Here is a 23,939-nt window from a genome sequence, read left to right as displayed (position 1 = left end):
GGTCTGTCTTGACAGCCACCCTGAACCCAGGGCCCTAAAAGCCACTTAGATGTGTGGATACACGTGTGTGTATTTTCCCTGGAATCTGTTTAAAAGCATTCGTGAGGAAAAGAACGAGAGGTAGGCAGATTCTAGTGGTGAGAAAATAACAAAACTGTACAGGGAATTGTCTTTTCGTGTTTTTGAAAAATCATTTGAATAACGCAGTGTGATTTGTGATTGAAACGGAAATGCAGACGTTACCAGCAGTGCCTTTGTGCTGTTTTCTGAGATTCTCAGTAACAGCCTCCCTGGTGTTTTTCCTGTCCTTGTTTTTTAAAAGAAAGCCTTCCCCTTCAGCCTTAAAGGAAAGTCCGGTCTCGTGCGCATCTTTGGCACTAAAGCAGGTCCCCTCGACTGACCGGGGAGAACGCAAGGCTCCATCTCAAGGGGCAGATCCAGGCTAAGCAGCTTCTGCAGGCAGCATCTCAGGCTCAGCACCAGACTTTGCTGTCCATGCGCTATGTGTCATTAAACCACCACCCCTCTCTGGGCTTTGCTGTCCTTCTCTGTAAAGTGAGGATGATTTTTAACCTTCCTTCCTTCCCCAGCTGATTTTCTCTGAAGAGAACAGGCTTTAGAAACAGGCCTGGATGGCCAGGCGCGGTGGCTAACGCCTGTATTCCCAGCACTTTGGGAGGCCAAGGTGGGCGGATCATGAGATCAGGAGATCAAGACCATCCTGACTAACACAGTGAAACCCTGTCTCTACTAAAAGTACAAAAGAATTAGCTGGGCATGGCGGCGGGCACCTGTAGTCCCAGCTACTCGGGAGGCTGAGACAGGAGAATGGCATGAACCTAGGAGGCAGAGCTTGCAGTGAGCTGAGATCGCGCCACTGCACTCCAGCCTGGGGGCCAGAGCGAGACTTCATCTCAAAAAAAAAAAAAAAAAAAGAAAAGAAAAGAAAAGAAAAAGGAAATAAAAGAAGGAAAGAGGCCTGGATTCAAATCCCAGACCTGCCACATTCTAGCTGTGTGACCTTGGGTAAGTCACTTTACCTCCCTGTGGCTCAATTTCATCTACAATGAGCCGCCGACACCTAGCAAAGGAGTATATCCAGTAAGCTTATTTGCTGCAATGTATTAAGGACCTACTATGTGTCAGGCATTGTCCATTATTACAGCTAGGCATCAGGCATTTCAGTCACACCCCTACTTGACACTCACCAACACATCCCAACACAAAAATGGGATGGACATATGACTCTGACGAAGCGGGTGGCCATTTCTGAGTTCTTGGCCTTTGTCTTAGTTAAGATGCTGGCCCATATAACGAGGCCCTGCTAATGTTTTGTTTGTTTGTTTCTGGAGACAGGGTCTTGCTCTGTTGTCCAAACTGGAGTGTAGCGGCACAGTCAGGGCTCACTGCAGCCTCAACCTCCCAGGCTCAAGCGATCCTCCCACCCCAGCCTACCTAGTCACTGGAATTACAGGCACACACCACCACGCCCAGCTAATTTTTGTATTTTTCTGTAGAGACAGGGTTTCCCCATCTTGCCCAGGCTGGTCTCAAACTCCTGGGCTCAGGTGATTCTCCCACCTTGGCCTCACAAAGTGGGGATTATAGGGGTGAGCCACCGTGCCTGGCCTAATTGTCTTAAATACACAAGGGTTGATTCCGTCACATAAAAGAAATCAGAATAGGCCAGTTAGGGCTGATGTGCCACTCCACAGTCTTCAGGGACCAGATTTCCCTCATGCTGCTTGTTCTGCCTTCCTTTGTGGGCTGACTCATGGCCCAGGATGGCTGCTCAAGCTCTGGCCACCTCGTCTGAATTCCAGCCAGCAGGAAAGAGGACATGAGGGAAGAAGAGCACTCCTCCTCTTAAAGAGAATTCCAAGGAACACCACATCACACTACTGCTTCAACTCATGGGCCAAAACTAGTCACAGTGCTATTCTTAGCTTCAAGGAAGCCTGGGGAGTGTGCCCAGCTGTAAATTTGAGTCCTTGTGACTAAAGAAACGGGAGAGTGAGTTGTAGCCAGCACCTTGCAGTGTATTCTGTAGCTTTCTTTCCAATTTGGGGACTTTTCCAGGGAAAATCCTCACAGCCAACCTCTGGTGAAACTATCCTGTGTTCCCCTTTTTACAGCGGAGGAAATTGAGAGCCAGAGGGGTACAGGGGCCTGACCAAGCTATCACAGCTAGTGAGCAGCAGAGCCCTTCTGGGGTAGCCTAGAGCTGCAGGCATCGGCTGGGCACAGTGGCTCAGGCCTGTAATCCCAGCACTTTGGGAGGCTGAGGCAGCAGGATTTCTTGAGGCCAAGAGTTCAAGACCTGGGCAACATAGGAGACCCCATCTCTACAAAACATTTACAAATTAGCCAGGCATGGTAGCATGCATGTGTAATCCCAGCTACTCAGGAGGCTGAGGTGGGAGGATCACTAGAGCCCAGGAGGTCAAGGCTGCAGGGAGCTATGGTTGTACCACTGCACTCCAGCCTGGAGGACAGAACCCATCTCTCTCTCTCTCTCTCTCTCTCTCTCTCTCTCTCTCTCTCTTCATTTTTCTTTTTTCTCATGCTATTTTGACAAAAAGCCCATCCCTAAAAAAAAAAAAAAAAAAAAGCTCCCGGGCACAGTGACTCAGGCCTGTAATCCCAACACTTTGGGAGGCTAAGGCCGGTGGATCACTTGAGGCCAGGAGTTCGAGACCAGCCTGGCCAACATGGCAAAACCCCTTCTCTACTAAAGATACAAAAAATTACTGGCATGGTGGCACACGCCTATAATCCCAGCTACTCAGGAGGCTGAGGCAGGAAGATCGCTTGAACCCAGGAGGTGGAGGTTGCAGTGAGCCAAGATTGCGCCACGGTACTCCAGCCTGGGCAACAGAGCAAGACCCTGTCTCAAAAAAAAAAAAAAAAAGCTTCAAGCAAAGAATGAGAGCTTCTACACCACCTTTCTGTTTATCAGGAGATTCCTTCCTGTCCCCAAAGGATCCAGATTTTTTAGAGAAACATCCTTCATCTTTATTTAATAAATTCTAAAACAGCTGTGAACATAGAGCCTTCCCACCCACTCTGGATTTGAGAGCCACTGAGGAATGGAGTCATGGGTTTGGTGACTGGTTGGCTGTGGATGCTCAGGGCAACGCTGAGGCCCAGAAGTTTGGCTGGAAGTCCCTGGGGAGGGCTGGGCTCCACACACCCACCGTGATGCTCACTCACTGTCTCCTGCAGGTCAGCGGCCACCTGGACTATGCCAAGCAGATGGACGCCATCCTGAAGGCTGTGGGCATCCATACCAAGCCAGGCTGGGATGAGAAGGGGCTCTTGCTGGCCCCAGGCTGCCTGCCCCCCGAGGAGCCTCGCCAGGCAGCAGCTGCCGCCTCATCAGGAGATATCCCCCACCACGCTGGGCAAACCCAGGGTCCCACATCCGGAGACACCTCCAAATTGGCCATGTCCACAGACCCCAGCCAAGCCCAGGTGCAGGCAGGGCTGGACCAATCTGAAGGGGCCTCCCTTCCTGCTGCTGCCAGCCCTGAAAGCACCCCCATCTGCAGCCATGGCATGGACCCCAACCCACTGGGCTGCCCCGATTGTGCCTGCAAGACCCAGGGCCCCAGCCCGGGGCTGGACTGACCACAGCAGGGGACCTGAGCCGTCCTTCCCAGTCTCTGTATGCAGCTCTCTCTCATACCCTCGGGTTCCTCCCAGGAGCTCTGGGGGTGCAGAATTTCCACCGGTCTCTTTCCTAAACTGAAGGAATTAGGACTGAAAGGGAAAGGAAATGGAAGGAAGGAGAATTTGGAAGAGAGAACACGCCCACCCTGGGGAAGCTGCCTATCCCCAGGGAAACCCCACCAGGGAGCAGCCGTCCCCTCATCAGAGACCTGCAGAGTCAACCAAGCACGGCTTAGAGCCCCAGAACTGGAAGCCAGCTGTGGGCTTTCTGTGCTTCCTCTCATAGCTTTGGAGTCTGGCTGCCCATCAGGAGGTCCCGGGGGCTCTCTGGGACCTGAGGCTCCCACACCACCTCTCCCCTGGCCTCAGTAAAACCAGGTGTATGTCTGCTCTTCCATCCACACTCCAGCCCACCAGCTGACAGCCACCATCAACTGGCAGTAACCGAGCAGGCGCAGGTACAAAGAGGGCAGCTCACTCCTGCTCCTAGGAGATCCAATCAGATCTGTCCTGTACAGCCATGCAGGCTGTGCACTGCACAACTCCAGGGACATTAGTCACACAGATGCAATGTGAGTGTGCTCCCCCATCACGCAACATCTGGACATAACTAACAGAGCCTGGTGAATACGTGCTGAATTGCTTTCAGTAAGGCTGTGAACTAGGCCTGGGGACAAGAATGAATTTTACATGGAAAGAATTTCCTGTAGCAGGAACAGAGGGGATAACAACAGCAATAAATAACAATAAGAAGCTACCACTTCTTGAGCATGTACCACATACCAAGTGGTTGCCTGGGATGTGTCAGTTGCCCTTCACAGCAATCCTATGAGGTAGGGACTATTATTATCTTCATTTTGTATTTGGGGAAACTGAGGCTCAGAGACATCAGGTAACCTGCTGAAGGCCGAACAGCTGGTTAGTGATGGAGCCAAGTTCCAGGCCCCTGTATGTCAGACTCCAATGTCCAAGCCCCAAGCCACTGGGTCTGCATCCGTGAGAGCCTTCCTCTTTGTTCCTCCCACAGTACCTGAATGACAGGGCCAGAGATAATGCACCCCCGTTGTGCAGATGGGGAAATCAAGGCCCAGGCAGAGGAAGAATTGACAAGCTCTGGGGGAGGTGGGAGGAGGGCAGCAGAAATTAGAGTGGTAGAACATAGGAGCCAGATCACCGCTCAGGTGTATGTGTATTCATTTGTATTCATTTGTTCATTCAACACACATTTATGGCTCATGCCTGTAATCTCAGCACTTTGGGAGGCCAAAGTAGGAGGATTGCTTGAGGCCAGGAGTTGGAGATCAGTCTGGGCAACATAGCGAGACCTGGTATTGACAAAAAATTAAAATAAAAAAATTAGCCACTGCCAACTACTCAGAAGGCTGAGGCGGGAGGATTGCCTGAGCCCAGGAGTTCGAGGCTGCAGCGAGCTATGATTGTGCCACAGCCTGGGTGAAAGAGTGAGACTCCGACTCTTTTTTTTTTGAGATGGAGTCTTGTCACCAGGCTAGAGTGCAATGGCATGAACTTGGCTCACTGCAACCTCCACCTGCCGAGTTCAAGGGTTTCTCCTGCCTCAGCCTCCCGAGTAGCTGGGATTAAGGCACCTGCCACCACACCTGGCTAATTTTTTGTATTTTTAGTAGAGATGGGTTTTGTTGTTTTTTTTTTTTTTTGAGACGGAGTCTCGCTCTGTTGCCCAGGCTGGAGTGCAGTGGCCGGATCTCAGCTCACTGCAAGCTCCACCTCCCGGGTTTACGCCATTCTCCTGGCTCAGCCTCCAGAGTAGCTGGGACCACAGGCGCCCGCTACCTCGCCCAGCTAGTTTTTTGTGTTTTTTTTGGTATTTTTTTAGTAGAGACGGGGTTTCACCGTGTTAGCCAGGATGGTCTCGATCTCCTGACCTCGTGATCCGCCCATCTCGGCCTCCCAAAGTGCTGGGATTACAGGCTTGAGCCACCGCGCCCGGCCAGAGATGGGGTTTCACCATGTTGACCAGGCTAGTCTCCAACTCTTGACCTCAAATGATCGACCCGCCTCAGCCTCCCAAAGTGCTGGGATTACAGGCATGAGCCACCGTGCCAACTCCAACTCTTAAAACACAAAATTTAAAAACAAATATTTATGCAACTCTTGTTGCTTTTAAACTAAACTGCCCGTGTCACACATGGGAAATGGAGGCTCTGAAAGGGGAAAGAATTTTGCTGGGGTCCCAAATGAAAGGGGCAGAATCTGGACCAGAACCCAGGACACCTACCCCCAGGCCTCCTCCCACTACACCAGCTGCTTCTCAAGCCCCGTGTGACCCTTCAGTTGAATCCAGTCCACACGACAGCCACTGCCTTCAGCTAGAGTTTATTGAGAGTCCCCTTGGGCAGGCCTGGGGGATAAAGGAAGCCCCACAAGCACCATGGCCCCTCCGTGGCCCGTGGCCCGTGGCCCGTGGCCCGTGGCCGGAGCCAGAGTTGTGTCTCATCAGCACCAAGGAGAGGGCCAGGCCGGGCATGGAGGACTCCCTGGGAGTTTGTGTTGGTGGAACTTGGGGGAGGCAGGGCTGAAAAAGGACCTATGGCAGGGAAACCGTGGCGACCAAGAGTTCCCCAACCCCCTGCCCCCAGAAACCAAGGCCCCTGTGCCAGAGTCCACCTGCCTGCCTCGTGGGCCCCACCCACACCAGGGACAGCTCTTCTTCGACTCTGCTCTGTTGACCCAAGTAGCTACCATTCCCATTTCTCTCATTGACCCCAGGGAAAGCCAGAGGGAGGTGGGCAAGGGGCTGGGTTTACCCCCATCAGTTGTTCCCTTCTAGGTCCAAGGACCCCCCAGGATCGAGGTAAACCAGTCCTGAGGCTGAAAAAGAAACTGCCGCCTGCCCCTTTTGCCCCCAGGAGAGGCAGTGCAGCAGCTTCGGAGCTGGGAGGGTCCCTGAGAGATGGGGTCCCCACCCAGGAGCCAGAACAGGGAGTTCGGGAACCAGAGTCAGGCTGTGGGAGGCCAGGCCGGGGCTGAAGATGGGGAGGCAAATGGAAAGAGAACAATGGGAAGAAAGAGCCTTTCCTGACACACAGCCAGAGAGGCCAGGGGGCGGGATAGCCGGGGGTCGTAGCAACAGAACGTATCACTTAACTGACCAGGTACTGGGTGCTGGGCCCACATTATCTTAATTCTCAAGACAACCCTGCAAGATAGGCATCATTTCTCTATCTTACAGATGGGACAACCGAGACTCGGAGAGGTTAAGTAACTTGTGTCCGGCCCCAGAGCTCATAGGTGGTAGGGCAGAGGCCCACATGTATGCCTGCCTGCCTCCCAGGTGCAGCTGCTGCCACATATATACCAGGGTGGGGGGACTGGCAGGTCCAAAAACCCTCCAGCAAATCATTCTCAGGGTTAAAGATCATCTAAGGCAGCACATCTCAGACTGTAACGGGCACGTGATTCACCTGGGATCTTGGTAACATGCAGTTTTGACTCAGCAGGTCTGGGCAGGGGCAGAAATGTGCATTTTTCACAAACGCCCAAAGGTGATGGCAATGCTGATTGTCCATGGACTACACTGTGAGTAGCAACGGGTTCAGCCCAGCATTAATCCATGCCTGCAGGTGGGGGCATTCCCTGCTGTCCAGCCTGACAGAATGGGCAAAAGCCATGATTGTTTACACCCTAACCTGGACCAAGAGGTCCTTCTCCCCAACATCCGGAGTCCTCCAGCCCATCCTCTGCACACACAAGTTACACTCGACGGTGGAGCATCCTTCAGAACATGGTATCTGAGTCAGCTATGATCCCTGCAGGTAAGGGGCCTGGAGATGGCAGCAGGGGCTGGCTCTGCACACCCCCCTGGAGCTCAGAGGGCTCCTCGGAGACTTGCAGCCTCCTGGTCTTAGCCAAGAGCTGGCCCAAGGCCTCAGGGTCTGGGTTCTGCTCAGTCCAGCTCCCCACTGGCCAGCCCCAAGCCTGGGTCAGTTCGTGGGGGTGCCGAGTGGATGCAGCCGCAACTTGGGCTCTGCGGGGTCGATGTTGAAGAAGTTGACAGCAGCAGCAGCCCTGGTGGGCAGCGGGGGGTCCCGGGTGGCCTCACCAGGAAGCAGCAGCTGGGCCGTGAGCTGCAGGCCTGAGGAGCCGCCCGAGCCTGCGTCTGAGTCTGAGTCTGAGTCCGGCGGCAGGGGCAGCGGCAGTACCTGCTGTAGACTAAGGCCGGGCCGGGGGCCACTGTGAGAGGTGCGCAGTGATGGTGAGGCCAGGCTGGCCTGCCGCTCCCAGGGACAGCGTGGACATGGCAGGAACCTGCCCAGCGCCCGCTTGAAGTCCCGCATGAAGAGTGGGTAGATGATGGGGTTCATGGTGCTGTTACAGTAACCCAGCCACGTGAGGGCATCGAAGAGGCCTGGGGAGATGCAGTCGCACACGGCCTGAGGGGAGGGGATGCGTCATGCCTGGTCCCAGGGCAGGGACCCAGGCCACCCTTCCCAGCATGGATGGAGCAGACACACACACGCACCACGAGAGGCAGCCTGCCCTCCCCTGTCCCCATGCCTGGACTGGGATCCAGGACCTCTCATGCAAGGGCCGGACTCACCTGCCCCTGCCGTGGCATTACCTGGACTATATTGGCCACAAAGAAGGGCAACCAGGTCACAAAGAACATGCCCAGCAGGATGCCCAGCGTCAGGCTGGCCTTCAGGGCCTTCCTGCTATGCTTCGTAGCTAGACGCCTGCTGTCAGCAGACTCCACCCCTGGGCGTGGGGTCCTGGGCACCTGCGGAAAGGAAGGCCACACGAGTCAGTTGAGAAAGGGCCCCCATCTGACCCTGATCCTAGCCACAGACTGAGCTTCAATCCTGATTCTAGACTGAGCCCTAGTGCCAGGATTAAATTGAGCCCTGTTCCTTGACGGAGTCCCAGCTAGAGTCCTAGACCGAGCCCTGACCCTGACTCCAGGCCAAGCCCTGACATCAGCAATAAACTAAGCCCTGACCTTGGTCCCCAGCTGAAGCCTGACACCTACCATAAAGCCCTACATAACCAAGTTCTCAAACCAAGCCTCAACCGTGGACCTAGACTGAGCCCTGATCCTGATCCCACACTGAGCCCTGACCCTGACCCAGAATTTCATAAGGAGCTCTAGGAAGTGCAATGAGACAGAAGAATACCTGAAACACAAATCAGATGGTTCAGAACAACCATCCCTGCAAAGACAATATATGACACAGGCCAACACACACATTACAATGAGCCCAGCACCTTCCAAAGCCTTTAGTGCTACAGAAATCAATTGCAATTGACTGGGCGCAGTGGCTCATGCCTATAATCCCAGCACTTTGGGAGACCGAGGCAGGCAGATCACTTGAGGTCAGGAGTTTGAGACCAGCCTGGCCAACCGGATGAAACCTTGCCTCTACTAAAAATACAAAAATTAGCCAGGCATGGTGGCAGGCACCTGTAATCCCAGCTACTCAGGAGGCTGAGGCAGGAGAATTGCTTGAACCCGGGAGGCAGAGGTTGCAATGAACCAAGGTCGTATCACTGCACTCCAAGCCTGGGTGACAGAGCGAGACTCCATCACACACACACACACACACACACACACACATCAATTGCAGTTGAACAGTACTTGAAAAAGAGGACCTATTACTGTCCAGAGCTTGGCAATTGCTTTGTATGTGGATTCTCTTCATATTTGGGAGCAATAGTCTTGCCTGGGCAATTACTCTTGAGCCCCACAAAATAGAAAGGCTTTTTTGAGAATGTGTGCACAAAGCCAATAAGTTTGCAGCTAAATCTCTTGTTAGGTTCCTAAGGATGCTGGTGACCTTGGCATTTTACAACTCAATTATACTGCGAACTGGCAGGCATCTCCATTCTCAAAAGTGGACAGGAAGAGGATGAGGGGGTAGGAAGAAGGAGGAGAAATAAGCTACTTCCCAGCAGCTACTGAAAGGAAGGCATGGGCCCGAGGAGGTTAGAATTTGACTTTGCAAACTGGCCCCCACAGTCCCAACGGGCTCTCTGAGCTGGATGATTCTTCAGCTCAGCAGTGCTCTTCACTTGTTAAACTTCATGTGCCCTTTGAAAAGCTAACAAAATCTACACACACACACACACACAAAACACCTCTCCCCAGAAAATAAAAGACTTATAAATTTTTATACACACACACAGACAAGAAAACAACATTCCACACTTTCAGAAGGTTCAGAGATGACCTTGAAGTCTCTAGGTTTCCACCAGAAACCCCAAGGAGTCCGTGAAAGCTGGGATGTGAAACCCTCCTCTAAAATGTGTGTTTTTGTAATCAATGTGGATTTTCATATATTAGATTTACACAAAATGAGGCCCACCTCTATTTACTATTTAATGCCTGTGGGCAGTGGTGTGCACAATTCATCATGAGCTACGCAAAGGGTGTGCGTGCTGTCTGGGAACACATCTGGGCTTTGACAGCCGGGGGTTTTCCTGGCACTGGGATTTGCGCAGTTCCTAAATTGCACGAGAGCCCTGCTTAGTTCTCGAGGCCAGAGGTGGGTCGGATGCGGGGAGATGAGAAGGTCAGAAGGAGGCAGGAGCGGAGCTAGATTCCCAGGCAGCCTTCCACAGATGGAAAGGCGGAGGAGGCAAAGCCAAGATGTGTCAACTCCAGGGAGCTCCAAAGTCAACACCCCACCCCATTCTGCTGCGCATGCCCTCTCCTCCAGCCCCTGCTCTTTCTAGGCCTCCAGAGTTGGTGTCTTGTCCATGGTGCTGAAACCCCAACTACATGCGGTCTTTTCATAGGAGCTGGAATTCTAATTCTGAAATGGCAAGGAGGTCGCTGGGGCAGGGAGACGAAGCACATTGTAATCCCCATCCCTCAACATGTTTCTTCGCGTGAAAACTGGTTGTACAAATATCAAGGTTATACAAATTCACAACAGAGGCCTTGGTTTCTCCCTTCTGTCTTGGTGTTGTACAGAGGCAAAAGCTGGGCTTTTAAGACAGGTGATCTGGCTTCAAATCATGCCTCTACCACTTACTCGCTCTGTGATCTTGAGAGAGCCTCTGTTTCCACATCTGTAAAATGGGAGAAATGATACTCAGCTTACGACATCACTGTGAAGCTATGGATAATAAATGCATGCACAGTGTCTGACGTTGAGTAGGTGCTAAATACCTGGTAGCCATGTTACTGTTTCAGTGTTGCAAGATTAGGGTGATTTTGAGCACTATTGGGGACCCTGTCCTTCTGCCAGCAGCTCTGGCCTCCCCAAAGCAGCACAGATGCCAAGACAAATGCTCTGACTCACCACACTGCAGCTCAGATGCTATGGCGAGAGGATGCTCTCCTCCGCCTCCACCCCATGATACACAAGTTCTGCTCCAAAGTCATTCCAAGTTAGCGAGGGAGTAAAAGGGTTTTACTCTCCTCCCTCCTCTTCTAGTTTTCTCTCCTCCAGAGTGGACTCTATATGGCTTTTGTGACCACACCATGGTCAGCCTGGAGGAAGAGGCTCCTGCTTCCCCCAAAGAATCTCCTAAGACCTGCCACACCTTCAAATTGCTGCCATCAATGGGAATAGACGGCATGGAGAAGGAGGAGACACTGTCTCATCCAGGCATTGCTCCGACCCTTAGTGACCTGGGGAGGGCAGGGGACAGGAGGCAGCCTTGATCTTATCAGAGCTCTAGGGCATGGGGGAAACTGAGGCACTAGGGGGAATATCTCAGGTCAATCACTGTGAGAAGGAGCTCCAGAGAATGGGGTGAAGATGAACTCAGATTCCCTTTCTAGTCTCCCTGGGAACAAATCCAGATTTTTCTTTCTCCTCTGCTTTCCGGAGAGTTGACTCAAGAACACAGGCAAGAGGAAAGAGAGAAGGAAACTGAGACTCAGAAAGGGTAGAGGACACTCTACCCTTCCCAAGGTCACACTGTGCCAGCACAAGGCCTCCTAACAAAACCTGAATGGCCCCAAATCAGCGTTATCATCTCCATTTCTGGACCGCTTACTACACATCGGCATTTGATAGTCATTAGGTTGTTCAGTCTTTATGAGAGATAGGCATTGTCATCCCCATTTTGCAGATAAGACCACTGAGGCTCGGAGAGGCAAAATGACTTGCCAGAAGTCACACAGCAGGTAAGAGTTGAGTTGGGGAATCTGTCATTTCTGGCCCCAGGAACTCCACTCTGCCCACTTCACCAAGCTGCTTCCACCTTTGGAGATGGCATCCATGGGCCCAGTCAGGGTGGGGTTACAGAAACCCCACCACTGTCACCAAGAGGCCCTCATGGAGCAGAAGTCAATGGCAGTCACCAGTCCACACCACGGCATCTGACTGATGCCAGCATCACTTTTCCGGATTCTCTCTCCCCTGTAACCACCTCACAGCCCCTCGGGGCCATGTCCTGTCGTTTGCATCTCCCGTTTGTATCAATGTCAGAGGGCAGCTGCCTGAAGGACAATCCAGGGCCCTTCCAGTCAACAATCCCACGTACAGCTTCCAGCCAACACCTACATTCATGTCTGCACACTTGATATATCCAAGAATGTGTCTCACAGCACTACTCGTGATAGGAAAAAAATTGGAAACAGCCTTAATGTCCATCAAAAGAACAGTGGTTTAGACTGGGCACAGTGGCTCATGCCTATAATCCCAGCACTTTGGGAGGCCAAGGTGGGCAGATCACTTGAGGTCAGTAGTTCAAGACCAGCCTGCAAGACCTAGAAGGACATATCGTAAATTGATGCATGTCCTTGGGAGTAAAAGGTGATTAGCTGGAATTTGGGGGTCTTTTCCTTCATCCCTATTGTTGAATTTTTAAAGTGTGTTTATGTATTCCTTTATGCAGTTAACTTTATTTATTTATTTGTTTATTTTATTTATTTTGAGACAGAGTCTCACTCTTGTTGCCCAGGCTGGAGTGCAATGGTGCAATCTCAGCTCACCACAACCTCTGCCTCCTGGGTTCAAGTGATTCTCCTGCCTCAGCCTCCTGAGAAGCTGGGACTACAGGTGTGCACCACCACGCCCGGCTAATTTTGTACCTTAGTAGAGATGGGGTTTCTCCATGTTGGTCTCAAACTCCCGACCTCAGGTGATCCGCCCACCTTGGCCTCCCAAAGTGCTGGGATCACAGGCGTGAGCCACCACGCCCAGCCCACAATTAAATTTTTTTACCATCGTCTGATCATACTGTGAGAGTTATAAGACAGACTCTGGAGCCAGACTGCCTGGTTTCAAATTCTGGCTCTGTTACAACCTAACAGAGTGACCTTAAGCAAGCTATGCTTCCACTTTCTGTTCTGTAAAATGGCATTATAACAGCATCTGCCTCATAGGATTATAATAAGGATAAAATAAAATAATACACAGAAAGTTAGAACAGTGCCGGCACATGGGAAGCCCCATAGAAGTGTTAGCTATTGTCGTTATTATTGGTCTCTGGCTCAGCTGTTTGATAATGGTGGTGACGGTGCTGGTGACAACAGTGATGTTTTTCCCTAGAAAGGGTCAAAGTGGTGAGCTCCCCAGAAACATATATTTTACCAACAACAGGAAAAGAGAGGCACGAACAACTGTTGTTGTTGTTTTAAAGATGGGGTCTTGGCCGGGCACGGTGGCTCAAGCGTGTAATCCCAGCACTTTGGGAGGCTGAGATGGGTGGATCACGAGGTCAGGAGATCGAGACCATCCTGGCTAACATGGTGAAACCCCATCTCTACTAAAAAAATACAAAAAACTAGCCGGGCGAGGTGGCGGGCACCTGTAGTCCCAGCTACTCGGGAGGCTGAGGCAGGAGAATGGCATAAACCCAGGAGGCGGAGCTTGCAGTGAGCTGAGATCCGGCCACTGCACTCCAGCCTGGGGAACAGAGCGAGACTCCATCTCAAAAAAAAAAAAAAAAAAAAAAATGAGGTCTTGCTCTATTGCCTGGGCTGGAATGCAGTGGCATGATCATACCTCACTTCAGCCTCAAACTCCTGGGCTCAAGCAATCCTCTCACCTCAGCCTCCTCGAATAGCTGTAACTACAGACCACCAGGCCTGGCTAATTTTTTACATATACTTTTAGAGATAGGAGCTCGCTATGTTGCCCAGGTTGGTCTCGAACTCCTGGCTTCAAAGGAGCCTCCTGCCTTGGCCTCCCAAAGTGTTGGGATTACAGTTGTGAGTCACTGCTTAACTGAAATTTGTTGAGCACTTACTATGTGCCTGGTAGTTTGTGTATATTATCTAATTGAATATTCAAACAGCCTTGTGTGATAGCTGTCATGACCCCCGGAGCATAAGGAGGTAAAATGCCTTGCCCAAGGTCATCCAGCTATGAGAGAAAAGAGGCAGGGCTTGAACCCTGACCAGCTAGACCCCCAGACTCCTGCTCCAGCCCTGGCTGCACCAGGCTGCCTGGCTCTGAGCAGCAGCCAAGCCTGCCATGCTCAGCAGTGTCACTCTGCCAGTCTGTCCCTGGCTGCGCCCCCTCCTCCCCCTCACAGATATTTCTGTGATCACAGCCTCCTCCTCTGAGGAGGAAAGACAGAGATGGAAGGGAAGATGGATCACTAAGACAGAATGATGCTTAGTTGGGTGAGGAAGGGTGAAAAAAGGAAGGGGAGGAGGAAAAGCAGGAGAAATTGATGGGAGAGGAGAAGGGGGAGGGGAAGACAGGGGCACACAGAAGGAAGACATGGGAACTGAAGGAGAGAAGGGTGGGTGGGAGTGGGGAGGAAGGTGAGGTGTAGAGATGGGATGAGGTTATGGGCCACAGAGACCCAGAAATCCTGCCAGGAAGAGGAAGAGGCTGGGCCTTTCCTACTGGGCTCTCCCTCAAGCCGATGGCCCATGCTGCGTCTCTGAAACTGTCCCTAACACCCTGGACCCTCCACAATCTCCCAAGGATGGCTCAGTGCCACCCACATCCAGGCTCCCACCTTCCACCCTGCTCCCAACACACAGACTCCCCTGCTTTGGCAGCATCTCACTCTGCCCCACGGCTCTTCCTCCATCCCCAGCCCACACTCCCAGCCCCAGTGCTAAGCAGGACCCCTTCCTCCCAGCCCTGAGGTGGTGGGAAGACCTGGTGGAAATGATTAAGCCAACCAGTGGCCTTTTAAAAGCCCGTTTCCATAAACAGACATAGGGAGAGGGGATGAAATGCTCAAGGCTGACCAGTTCCCATGTTCTGATCCCAGAAGAACTGGGGCCTTGAGACCTATGCCCAGCTCCTTTCCCTCTGCAGGGAAGCTAGAGACTGGAATGGGGCAGGAAGCTAAGTGGGGCTGGGAAAAGGGAAGGGGTCCAAGGCACCCACATCTGATTCATTCTCATCACTTCCTTTAGGTCCAAACATTGAGGGGGCCTCCACCTCTAGGCCAGCTCTGGTGGGAAGAAAGGGGCGGTGACCCAGGAGGGCCAAGCAGAGGCAGCATCCCGGATGCAAGTTCCCAAAATGCAGGCTGCTCACCAGGCAATCAGGAAAATGGCCTGCAGGAGGCTTGCTTAGGAGCCGAGTAGATTTGAAAGCAGGAACACAGGCAGAGTTTGGGTTTTCCAGAAAGCAGGGGGATTAGAACAGACACATTTCTGGCTTGAGCGGCCCCTGAGTCACTCTGCCTTAGAAGTAAGGCGCTGGCCTGAACAACCCATGAAGACCCTCCAGCCTTTCACTTTGGGGCTTGGTGTGAGTTCTTTGCTTTCATCTTCAAACATACACAGTGAATAATAGATTTTGAATGTTTGCTGGGGGAGGCACCCCTTCTATAAGCTCCATAATCCTCATCGTGATACAGGTTGATGATTAATGTCTGTATCCCTAACTAGAACAGATTTCAAGAGGGCAGGCACTGTCGGTCTCATTCACCACCATATCCACAGCCCAGAACATCTGCTGCGCAAAGCAGACGTCAATACATGTCACCAAGCAAATGAATTAACACGATAAAAAGCTCAGGATCATGACACTCAAGAAGTAACTCTGAAAGGGATGAGAAAACAGGCAACCACAGGAACAGGGGTGGAATCCCAGGCTCCCTGAAGCACTGTGTTCACTGCATTCCTTCCACAAATACATACTGAGCACCCACGATGTGCCAGGTGGCCCTAAGTCCTGGGACCATGGTGGAAAACAGGCCAGGCACGGTGGCTCACGCCTGTAATCCTAGCACTTTGGGAAGCCAAGGCGGGTGGATTGCCTGAGCTCAGGAGTTCAAGACCAGCCTGGGCAACACCATGAAACCCCATCTCTACTAAAATACAAAAAATTAGCCCGGTGTGGCGGTGTGCACCTGTAGTCCCAGCTACTCGGGAGGCTGAGGCAGGAGAGTTGCTTGAACCCGGGAGGCAGAGGTTGCAGTGGGCCGAGATCACGCCACTGTACTCCAGCCTGGGCGACAGAGTGAGACTCCGTCTCCAAAAGAAAAGAAAACAGAAAAACAAGTTCCCCACCCTCACAGAGCTTAAATTCTAGAAGAAGGAAATAAACAGTAAATAAACAAAAATGGGTAGGTATAGAACACGTCAGGGGGTAGGAGGTGCTGCTGAGAGAAATAACTAAGGAAATGAGGACTGGAGAGGACCTGGGGAGGGTGGCAGGTGCTACTCTTGAGAAAGGGATTAGGGGAGGCAATTCAACAGAGGCTGGAAGTAAGTGATGGAAATTAGGGGGAGAACAGGGTGGAGACCTGAAGAAAGGGCGCTCCAACAGAAGGAACCGCAAGTGAGGGAGAACGGGCTTGGTGTGTTGAACAAGGAACAGCAAGGATGCCAGTATGACTGAAAGAGAAGAAACAAACGGGATTACAGAAGGAGAGGAGGCCAGACAGGGTCAGAGGCCAGGTGATGTGAAACACAAGGCCATCAGAGCAGAGGAATGACGCGGCAGGAACTGCGTTGTAAAGGGATCATTAGAGCCACTGTGGAAGGTTGAAAGAGAGCAAGAATGGAATCAGGAAGTCAGGGCCAGGCTCAGTGGCTCACACCTGTAATCCCAGCACTTTGGGAGGCCGAGGCTAGCAGATCACTTGAGGTCAGGACTTCGAGACCAGCCTGGCCAACATGGTGAAACCCTGTCCCTACTAAAAATACGAAAATTAGTTGGGCGTGGTGGCACACGCTTGTAAGCAGCCCAGGTAGGAAGTCATCAGCCTGTGGGTAGTATTTTCAGTTACGAGACAAGATGAGGTCACTAATGGAGGAAATGTGGAAAAAGGACGAGGTGCTCTGAGGACTGAGGCCCAGGGATGCCATGGCTGGGGCGGATCCAGAGGACCCAACAGAGGAGACCAGAAGGCACAGAGAAGAAAAGGGGCAAGGTGTGGGGTCCCCAAGCAAAGCATTTCAAGAGCATCACTGCCCACAGGCAGCACACCAGCATAGTGTGATGGTACCAACCAGATCTGAGCTTAAACCCCACTTACCAACTGTGCAATCTTGGGCAAGTCACCTGTCTCTCTGAGCCTCGGTTTCCCCACCTGTCTAACAGGGGTGCGGGTAGTACTTGACTCCTTGGGTGTTTGGGGGATTAATAAGCTTAGCTCGGTACCTGGCACACAGTGAGTGCCCACAGATTGTGGGGCTGCAGCTGTTAGCATCTGGGAGACTCCTGCCCAGGTTCCAAGACCACAGACTCAGGTTCGATCCTAGTACCAGCCAGTGAGATTCATGGAAAGAAAATCTGTGTGGTACCGGCACCACTGAAACTAGGAATCCTGATCTCTCCTGCCCCAACCTCACTCAGACCAGCCAACTTCTCATATCCTTAGTCACAAGAGCAGAGCTTCCTGCACTGTGGGAGTGGAGATTATTTTAGATGGTAAAGGAACACCCCATAGAATGAGTGAATCACAGAGTGAGCACGTCAGCCCGTTACAGCTCTCTTCCAGCTCTTCCAAGTGCGTCAAGACAAAGTCCCAGGTTGATGCTACCATGCTTGTGATACCTTCTAGCACGCTACAAAGAGAAAGCAGGCTCTAGGCTCATCACCTCAACCACACCAAGCTGCATTTTAGTGATAGGGCTGGGGCTTCTTCAACTTCACTGAAGTGGTGTTTGTGATCGCCTTCTGTTTATGGCAAGGGATACAGATTTTCCATTTCTAGAGGAGATAACGAAGTGTTCTTTCTAAACAAATTCATAGAAGCAAAAAGATAAAACAGATGATTTAAAGAAAATGCTAAGAATGCCAGGCACCGGGGCACGCACCTGCAATTCCAGCTACTCCCGCTGAAGCGGGAGCTCGAGGCCAGCCTGGGCAACATAGTGAGACCCTGTGTCTACTAAATAAATAAATAAAATGCTAAATGCATGTGAATTAAGTGGCTTAAGGTGTGGAGGTGGTGGTGGAAGAGGCAGTAAGGAAGATATCCTCAGGCAGTTCTTGAATGCCTGAAGCTTATTAAATGCTCCTTTTCAAGAACCCAAGGACTCCTGTAACCCTAACACTTTGGGAGGCCGAGACAGGAGGATCGCTTGAGCCCAAGAGTTCAGTGAGTTTTGAGCGTGCCAGTGCATTCCAGCTCTCCAGGCTAGAATGAGCCAGGATAAATTCTAGGCTGCAGTGAGCTATAATCACGCCACTGCATTCCAGCCCTCCAGCCTGGGTGATAGAGCAAGACCCTGTCTCTTAAAAAGCAACAATAACAACAACAAAAAAACAAGAACCCAGGGTATATGGCCCAGGGCAGCCATCCTATCCCTGAAGAAGCAAATCAGAGTCCCAGCCACCTGCCAAGACTCAAGAATATTCTGCAGGGAGCATGGATGGGGGAAGGAGCAGGGCCGCAGCCAGGACTCCCAGTCCATGTGGGGCCCTGTCCCCACCAGGTGATGGGCAGGGGTAGCTTTGGGCCTCACCACTGGGGTGGGACAGGCAAGCTTGTCTGGGGGACTGCCAAGGAGGGTGTTAGCCTTTCACCCCTCTGCCAAGTCCCCATGTGCCCAGTGACCTCCAAGGCAACCCCCACCCTCCTAGAGCTTTCGCCACCCGAGGCTACACCAAAAGAGCCCAGCTTGGACTTCCCTCAAGACCTGCGACCTAAGTCACTGGGTCTCAGGCCTGGTCGGTCTACACTCCCACCCCCTCCCCGAGGGTGGACAATAGGAGTCAGGTGCACTGCGGCCTGGATGGCAAGAGCTGGCACTCACTTACAGACAATGCAAGGCCTTGAGCTAAGAGCACCTAACCCATTCTGAGGCACCGAAACGAGATAGGACCTACTATGCACAGTGGGGATCAAAACTGACCTCAATCAGGAGTTCAAGACCAGCCTGGCCAATATGATGAAACCCCGTCTCTACTAAAAATACAAAAGTTAGCCTGGCGTGGTGGTGGGTGCCTGTAATCCCAGCTACTCAGGAGGCTGAGGCAGAAGAATAGCTTAAACCCGCAAGGTGGAGGTTTTAGTGAGCCAAGATCGCACCACTGCACTCCAGCCTGGGCGACAGAGTGAAACTCCGTCTCAAAAAAAAAAAACAAAAACAAAACAAAAAACTGACCTTGATATGTGTGACCCTCCTGGAGCTTATATTCAAGTCAGGGAGGCAGAATGAACAAGTCATTCTTATGACTTGTTCTTATGGAGAATAACAGGGACGGGGAGTGTGGATGGGCCTGCAGACAGGGTAGTCAAAGATGTCCCCTGGGAAGAGGGCAGCCGGGGGAAGAACATTCCAGGCACAGGGAACAGCAAGTGCAAAGACCTGGGCACAGAAGTAAGCCCAGTGCCTTCTAGAAGCATGAGAAAGGCTACAAGGCTGTTGTAGAGTAAGAGAGAGGGAGAGTGGAGGTGACACTGGAGAGGTTGGCAGTGCGGGATCCTGAGGCCAGATCCTGAGACAGGTTTTCTTTATCTGGAGCACAATGGGGAGCCTGAAGTCTGAAGAAGGGGAGCGACATGATCACTTCTTTTTTAATTGCTCCAGCTTCTACACAGAAGATGGAGAGTAGTGGGTCTGCAGCAGAACCAGTGGAGCCAGTAGAAGTCTACGCAGCCTCCCCAGTAAGAAGTGGCAGTGGAGATGGCACCTGTTTAGAGGGAGCACCAACAGGTCTCGCTAATGAATGGCATGAGGGTGAGGGAGAAAAGTATTTCTAAGTTCCTGGCATGTGATGCCGAAATGGTGCCATTTGCCATGATGGGGAAGACCAGGGAGGCAAAGATGGGGAGAGTTGGGCCACCATAAATTCTCTGTTGTACATGGTGCCTGGGAGAAGCCTGCCGCCTATCCTGACGGAGCTATCCTGTGCTGGGTGGGTCAGGCATTGGGTCTGGAGTTCAGAAGAAAGGTGGGCGCTCACAACTGCCACGCAGGGCCATGAGCAAATGTGTGCTAAGTGGCGATGCCCAGGGGGTTCCCAGGGGCTGCTCATTCCTCTCCATCCCACAGCCCAGGTCTCCCTGCACACCCCGGGTACCTGCAGTGTCTCCGAGGCCTGGCTGGCCATGCCAGTGGTGAGGGAGGCCACCTGCACGGCTTGCTTGCGGGCAGCCAGCAGGATCCTGCAGTAGGTGAAGCATATGGCACCCGAGGGCAGGAAGAAGGTGAGGCCCGACGCCACGAGGACGAAGGGCAGGCTGGCCAGCAGGCGGCACTGGCCCGGGACTGGGGGCCGTGCGTGGCCCAGCTCGTGCCAGCCCAGCAGCAGGGGCAGGAAGGAGGCGAGCGCGGCGAGGCTCCAGGCGCCCAGGACTAGCGCCAGGGCACGCGGGGGCGTCATGCGCAGCTTGTAGCGCAGCGGCGAGAGGATGAGCAGGTAGCGGTCCAGGCTGATAAGGCAGAGGTTGAGGATGGAGGCGCTGCAGCACATTACGTCGAAGGCAGTCCAGAGCAGGCAGAGGCCGCGCGCCAGCACCCAGCGCCCGTATAGCGCGTTCAGCATGGCCGGCGGCATCACCACCAGCCCCACCATCAGGTCGGACGTGAAGAGCGACACCAGGAAGAAGTTGGACGTGTTGCGCAGCGCGGGCTGAGTGCAGATGAGCACGATCAGCAGCGAGTTGGCCGCCGCCGTCAGCGCGATGACCACGCACAGCGCGGCCGCCACCCAGCCGCTGCCCCCCGGGGCCGACGGCGGCCCCGCCCCCCAGGCCGGGGTGCTATTGGCGGTGGGGCCCGGCTCTGGGACCATGGGGACCGGGGGTGGAGGGTAAGGGCGTGATAGGGTGGTGGGAAGGCAGGTGAGGGCCCCGGCGAAGCGCAGGCTGGACGGGCACCGTCGGCGAGAGCAGACGGCGACTCACCACGCCCCCCGGGGGAGGCGAGTGGGGAGACATGGGCGGGGGCACTGGGTCGCGCTAGGTCAGGGGGCAGCGACCACAACAGGACGCAGAGTGGCTATTTGGGCGCCCTCGGGAACGGGGCAAGGACACCTGGAGCAAACGGGTTGGAAGTTTGGGGAGGGGCACCCGATGAGCCGAGGCCCCTAAAGGAAGCGGCGGGAAGTCAAGCAGATGTCGGATGGGCGCCCCGGGGTGGGAGCAGAGAGTCCTGGAGGGGGCGGGCGGCAAGATAGGGGAGGGGCGTCCGGCCGGGGCAGAGCTCTGGGAAGTGGGAGCGCGAGGAGGTGGGCGCGGGGGGCGAATGGGCGCTCTCGGGCCGGAGCAGGCTCCCCGCGGCCGGTGGGCGTGTGGGGTGCCAGGGTGGGGTCTGCAGGGCGGGGGCCTAGGGGCCGGAGCAAAGCCCCCCGGGGAAAGGCAGGTCTCAGCTGGCGCGGAGGCACCGGGATCGGGCGCACACTGCGCGGGGGTTCGCCGGGACCTCCAGGCCCCGCGGGAAGCGGAGGGCAGCGGCCGCGCGGCGCCCCCTCCCCACCCGGCCGCAGGGTCGCCTCCGCCTCCCGCCCGCACTGGTACCTGGGGCGCTCTGGCTTCTCCGCCGCCTGTGACTGCGGCAAGCGCCGCGGGGCTGCGAGAGGAAGAGGCGGCCGCGGGCCAGGCGGGCGGCGGGCCCGGGTCTCCCGAACCCGGGAGGCGCCGCGAGGAGCCCTCACGCGCGGAGGAGCGGCTGGGTGCAGCCTGGAGCGCGCGGTCTCCGCGCCGCGGAGCGTGCGTCCCGCCTCACGGTGGGCGGGGAGAGCCGAGCCCTGGCCCTGCAGGCGGGCGGGGTCCCGGCACCCCGGGCCTGTGGGCCGAAGATCCGAGCGCCCCAGCTGCGCGGGGTCACCTTCCGGGCTGCGGCAGCCCCCGCACTCCCAGATGCCCCTCCCAACCCACACGGGGCGGCGGCGCAGGCGGAACTCGGAGAAGGGGGCTGTGACCTGCCTTTATCCAGGGACTGCTCCCTAATGGGTGCCTGCCCACTCACAAGGGGGTCACCAGGCTTTCAGGGGAACCAGGAGTTGGGAAATATTGGACAAATCGCCTGACACCTCTCTGGGCCTCAGTTACCATAGCTGTAAAACGGGTTAGTAATTCTGGGCATTCTTCATCGTTAGTTTGAGCAAGAAGCTAACCTTTCCCTGCAGAAACCATCCCGATCGCCAAAGGGGCCGGGTACTAAGGATGAAGTCCCTGAGCTGTTGGCGCTCCTAGTCTAACAGAGCGTGAACAGATTTGAGAATCCCCAGGCCAGGTGGGTTAGAGTCGCTGCAGGCAGAGGCCTGGGGTGTGGTTTCCCCTGGGTGTGACCTCCTTCTGTATCTCTCCCCTCTGGCTGAAAAGAGTCTCTGCCTAACACTGCTGTGCAGATTAATACTGTGGACTCTATTCATCCATTCATTGAACAGATATTTAAGGCGCATCCACTAGAAGTCAGGCACTGTTCTGACCCATCGGGACCCTACAGTGGCCAAAACAAAGATCTGCACCTCCATGGAGCTTACATTCTAGTGGAAGGAGACAGACGATAAACAATAGGCATAATCAACATAGAAAGTGGGCCGGGCGCGGTGGCTCAGGCTTGTAATCTCAGCAGTTTGGGAGGCTGAGGCGGGCGGATCACCTGAGGTCAGGAGTTCGAGACCAGCCTGACCAACAGGGTGAAACCCCGTCTCTATCAAAAATATAAAAATTAGCTGGGCGTGGTGGCGGGCACCTGTAATCCCAGCTATTCAGGAGGCTGAAGCAGGAGAATCGCTTGAACCCGGGAGGCAGAGGTTCCAGTGAGCCAAGACTGTGCCACTGTCCTCCAGCCTGAGTGACATAGCAAGACTCTGTCAAAAAAAAAAAAAAAAAAAAAAAGAGAGAGAGAGAAGGAAAGAAGGAAGAAAGGAAGGAAAGAAAGAAAGAAAAGAAAAAGAAAAAGTAGTATAAAGAGAACACAGTGGGATCATTTTTTCTCCACAGAAACAGAAAAATAATACTTCCCACATCGAAGGCTCCTGCGATGTCCCCAGGGGCTTTCCTACTCCGCCAGTTATTTATTCCCATCCGCACAATAATGCTGAGAGGTAGATGTTAAACTGAGGTTCAGAGAGGCCAAGGGCCTTGCCCCAGATCACCAGCAGCAAGTGGTGAAGTGGAACCAAAACTCAGATCTGCTCAATGCCCATGGCAAAGACAGCCCATCACAGATGGTCAAAAACCTCCCCACAGGCACCTCAGAGCCTGCAGCACCCACCCCCCGACTCTAAGCCGCTATTTGGTGCTCAGAGCCCCAGCCTTGCCCACAGAAGCATCTTTTAAGCAGAGAGAGGAGGCCTGTCCTTCCTCCTTGCCACCACACTGCACCACTGTGACGACTTCTGCCATGCCCCCAAGGAACAGAACGTAGTACAGCAAGCCTGGGCAGAGAGTCAGAAAGACCTGGCTTGGGATCCCAGCTCCATCCCAGCTCTGGGATTCAGGGCCAGTGGCTCCATCTCCTTGGGTCGCAGTTTTCTCTTCTGTAATAGTTAGCAGAACAAAACAGCACCCACCTCACAGAGTTGCTGAGGGGATTAAATGACATTGATGTAATCTGTGTCTTTGGTACTATGTTAACGCTAGTTGGCCGGGCGCGTTGGCTCACGCCTGTAATCCCAACACTTTGGGAGGCCAAGGCGGGCAGATCACCTGAGGTCAGGAGTTCGAGACCAGCCGGGCCAACATGATGAAACCCCGTCTCCACTAAAAATACAAAATTAGCCAGGTGTGGTGACGCACACCCATAATCCCAGCTACTCAGGAGGCTGAGGCAGGAGAATCACTTGAACCCATGAGGCAGAGGTTGCAGTGAGCTGAGATCACGCCACTGCACTCTAGCCTGGGTAAAAACAGCGAAACTCCATCTGAAAAAAAAAATGCTACCTCTTGGCCTTAGTGTTCCCATCAGCACAATCATCATGCATTCAACTCTGTGCCAACTCCTTGAGCCC

The 23,939-nt window shown here is 53.6% G+C and overlaps 2 protein-coding genes across 4 annotated transcripts in view; one reads left to right on the top strand and one right to left on the bottom strand.

Annotated features, from left to right (window-relative positions):
- The window catches only part of TMCO4 (transmembrane and coiled-coil domains 4), a 122,226-nt gene extending 117,774 nt beyond the window's left edge, over positions 1-4,452 (top strand). For 2 of the 3 annotated variants that reach the window (XM_025366717.1, XM_025366727.1), the window contains one exon: positions 3,226-4,426. In XM_025366717.1, coding sequence (XP_025222502.1) covers positions 3,226-3,630 — 405 coding nt within the window. In that variant the 3' untranslated portion in view covers positions 3,631-4,426. Of the gene's footprint in view, positions 1-3,225 lie in introns of all 3 variants that reach the window. The other variant, XM_025366709.1, reaches the window with a different exon arrangement.
- A 1,559-nt stretch (positions 4,453-6,011) lies between these two features.
- Positions 6,012-21,241, bottom strand: HTR6 (5-hydroxytryptamine receptor 6). Its single transcript, XM_025356534.1, has 3 exons — positions 20,061-21,241; positions 8,273-8,431; positions 6,012-8,084 (listed from the first exon to the last, which is right to left on the bottom strand). Exons 1-3 carry the CDS (start codon positions 20,772-20,774, stop codon positions 7,635-7,637), a joined length of 1,323 nt encoding a protein of 440 aa, XP_025212319.1. The 5' UTR covers positions 20,775-21,241; the 3' UTR covers positions 6,012-7,634.
- Between the last annotated feature and the right edge of the window lie 2,698 nt (positions 21,242-23,939).

The sequence above is a fragment of the Theropithecus gelada genome, chromosome 1 (genome assembly GCF_003255815.1).
Source record: "Theropithecus gelada isolate Dixy chromosome 1, Tgel_1.0, whole genome shotgun sequence".
Classification (NCBI taxonomy): Eukaryota; Metazoa; Chordata; class Mammalia; order Primates; family Cercopithecidae; genus Theropithecus; species Theropithecus gelada.
Note: the sequence above shows the minus strand (reverse complement) of the source record. Positions and strands in the feature narration are given on the sequence as shown.

What these genes read in the sequence shown, in the direction of transcription:
- HTR6 (XM_025356534.1), bottom strand. Translation starts at nt 20,774, where the DNA reads ATGGTCCCAGAGCCGGGCCCCACCGCCAATAGCACCCCGGCCTGGGGG. An exon ending in AGGCCTCGGAGACACTGCAG is followed by an intron (nt 8,432 to 20,060) that starts GTACCCGGGGTG and finishes TCCTTTCCGCAG; the next exon opens with GTGCCCAGGACCCCACGCCC. An exon ending in TTGTGGCCAATATAGTCCAG is followed by an intron (nt 8,085 to 8,272) that starts GTAATGCCACGG and finishes CCCTCCCCTCAG; the next exon opens with GCCGTGTGCGACTGCATCTC.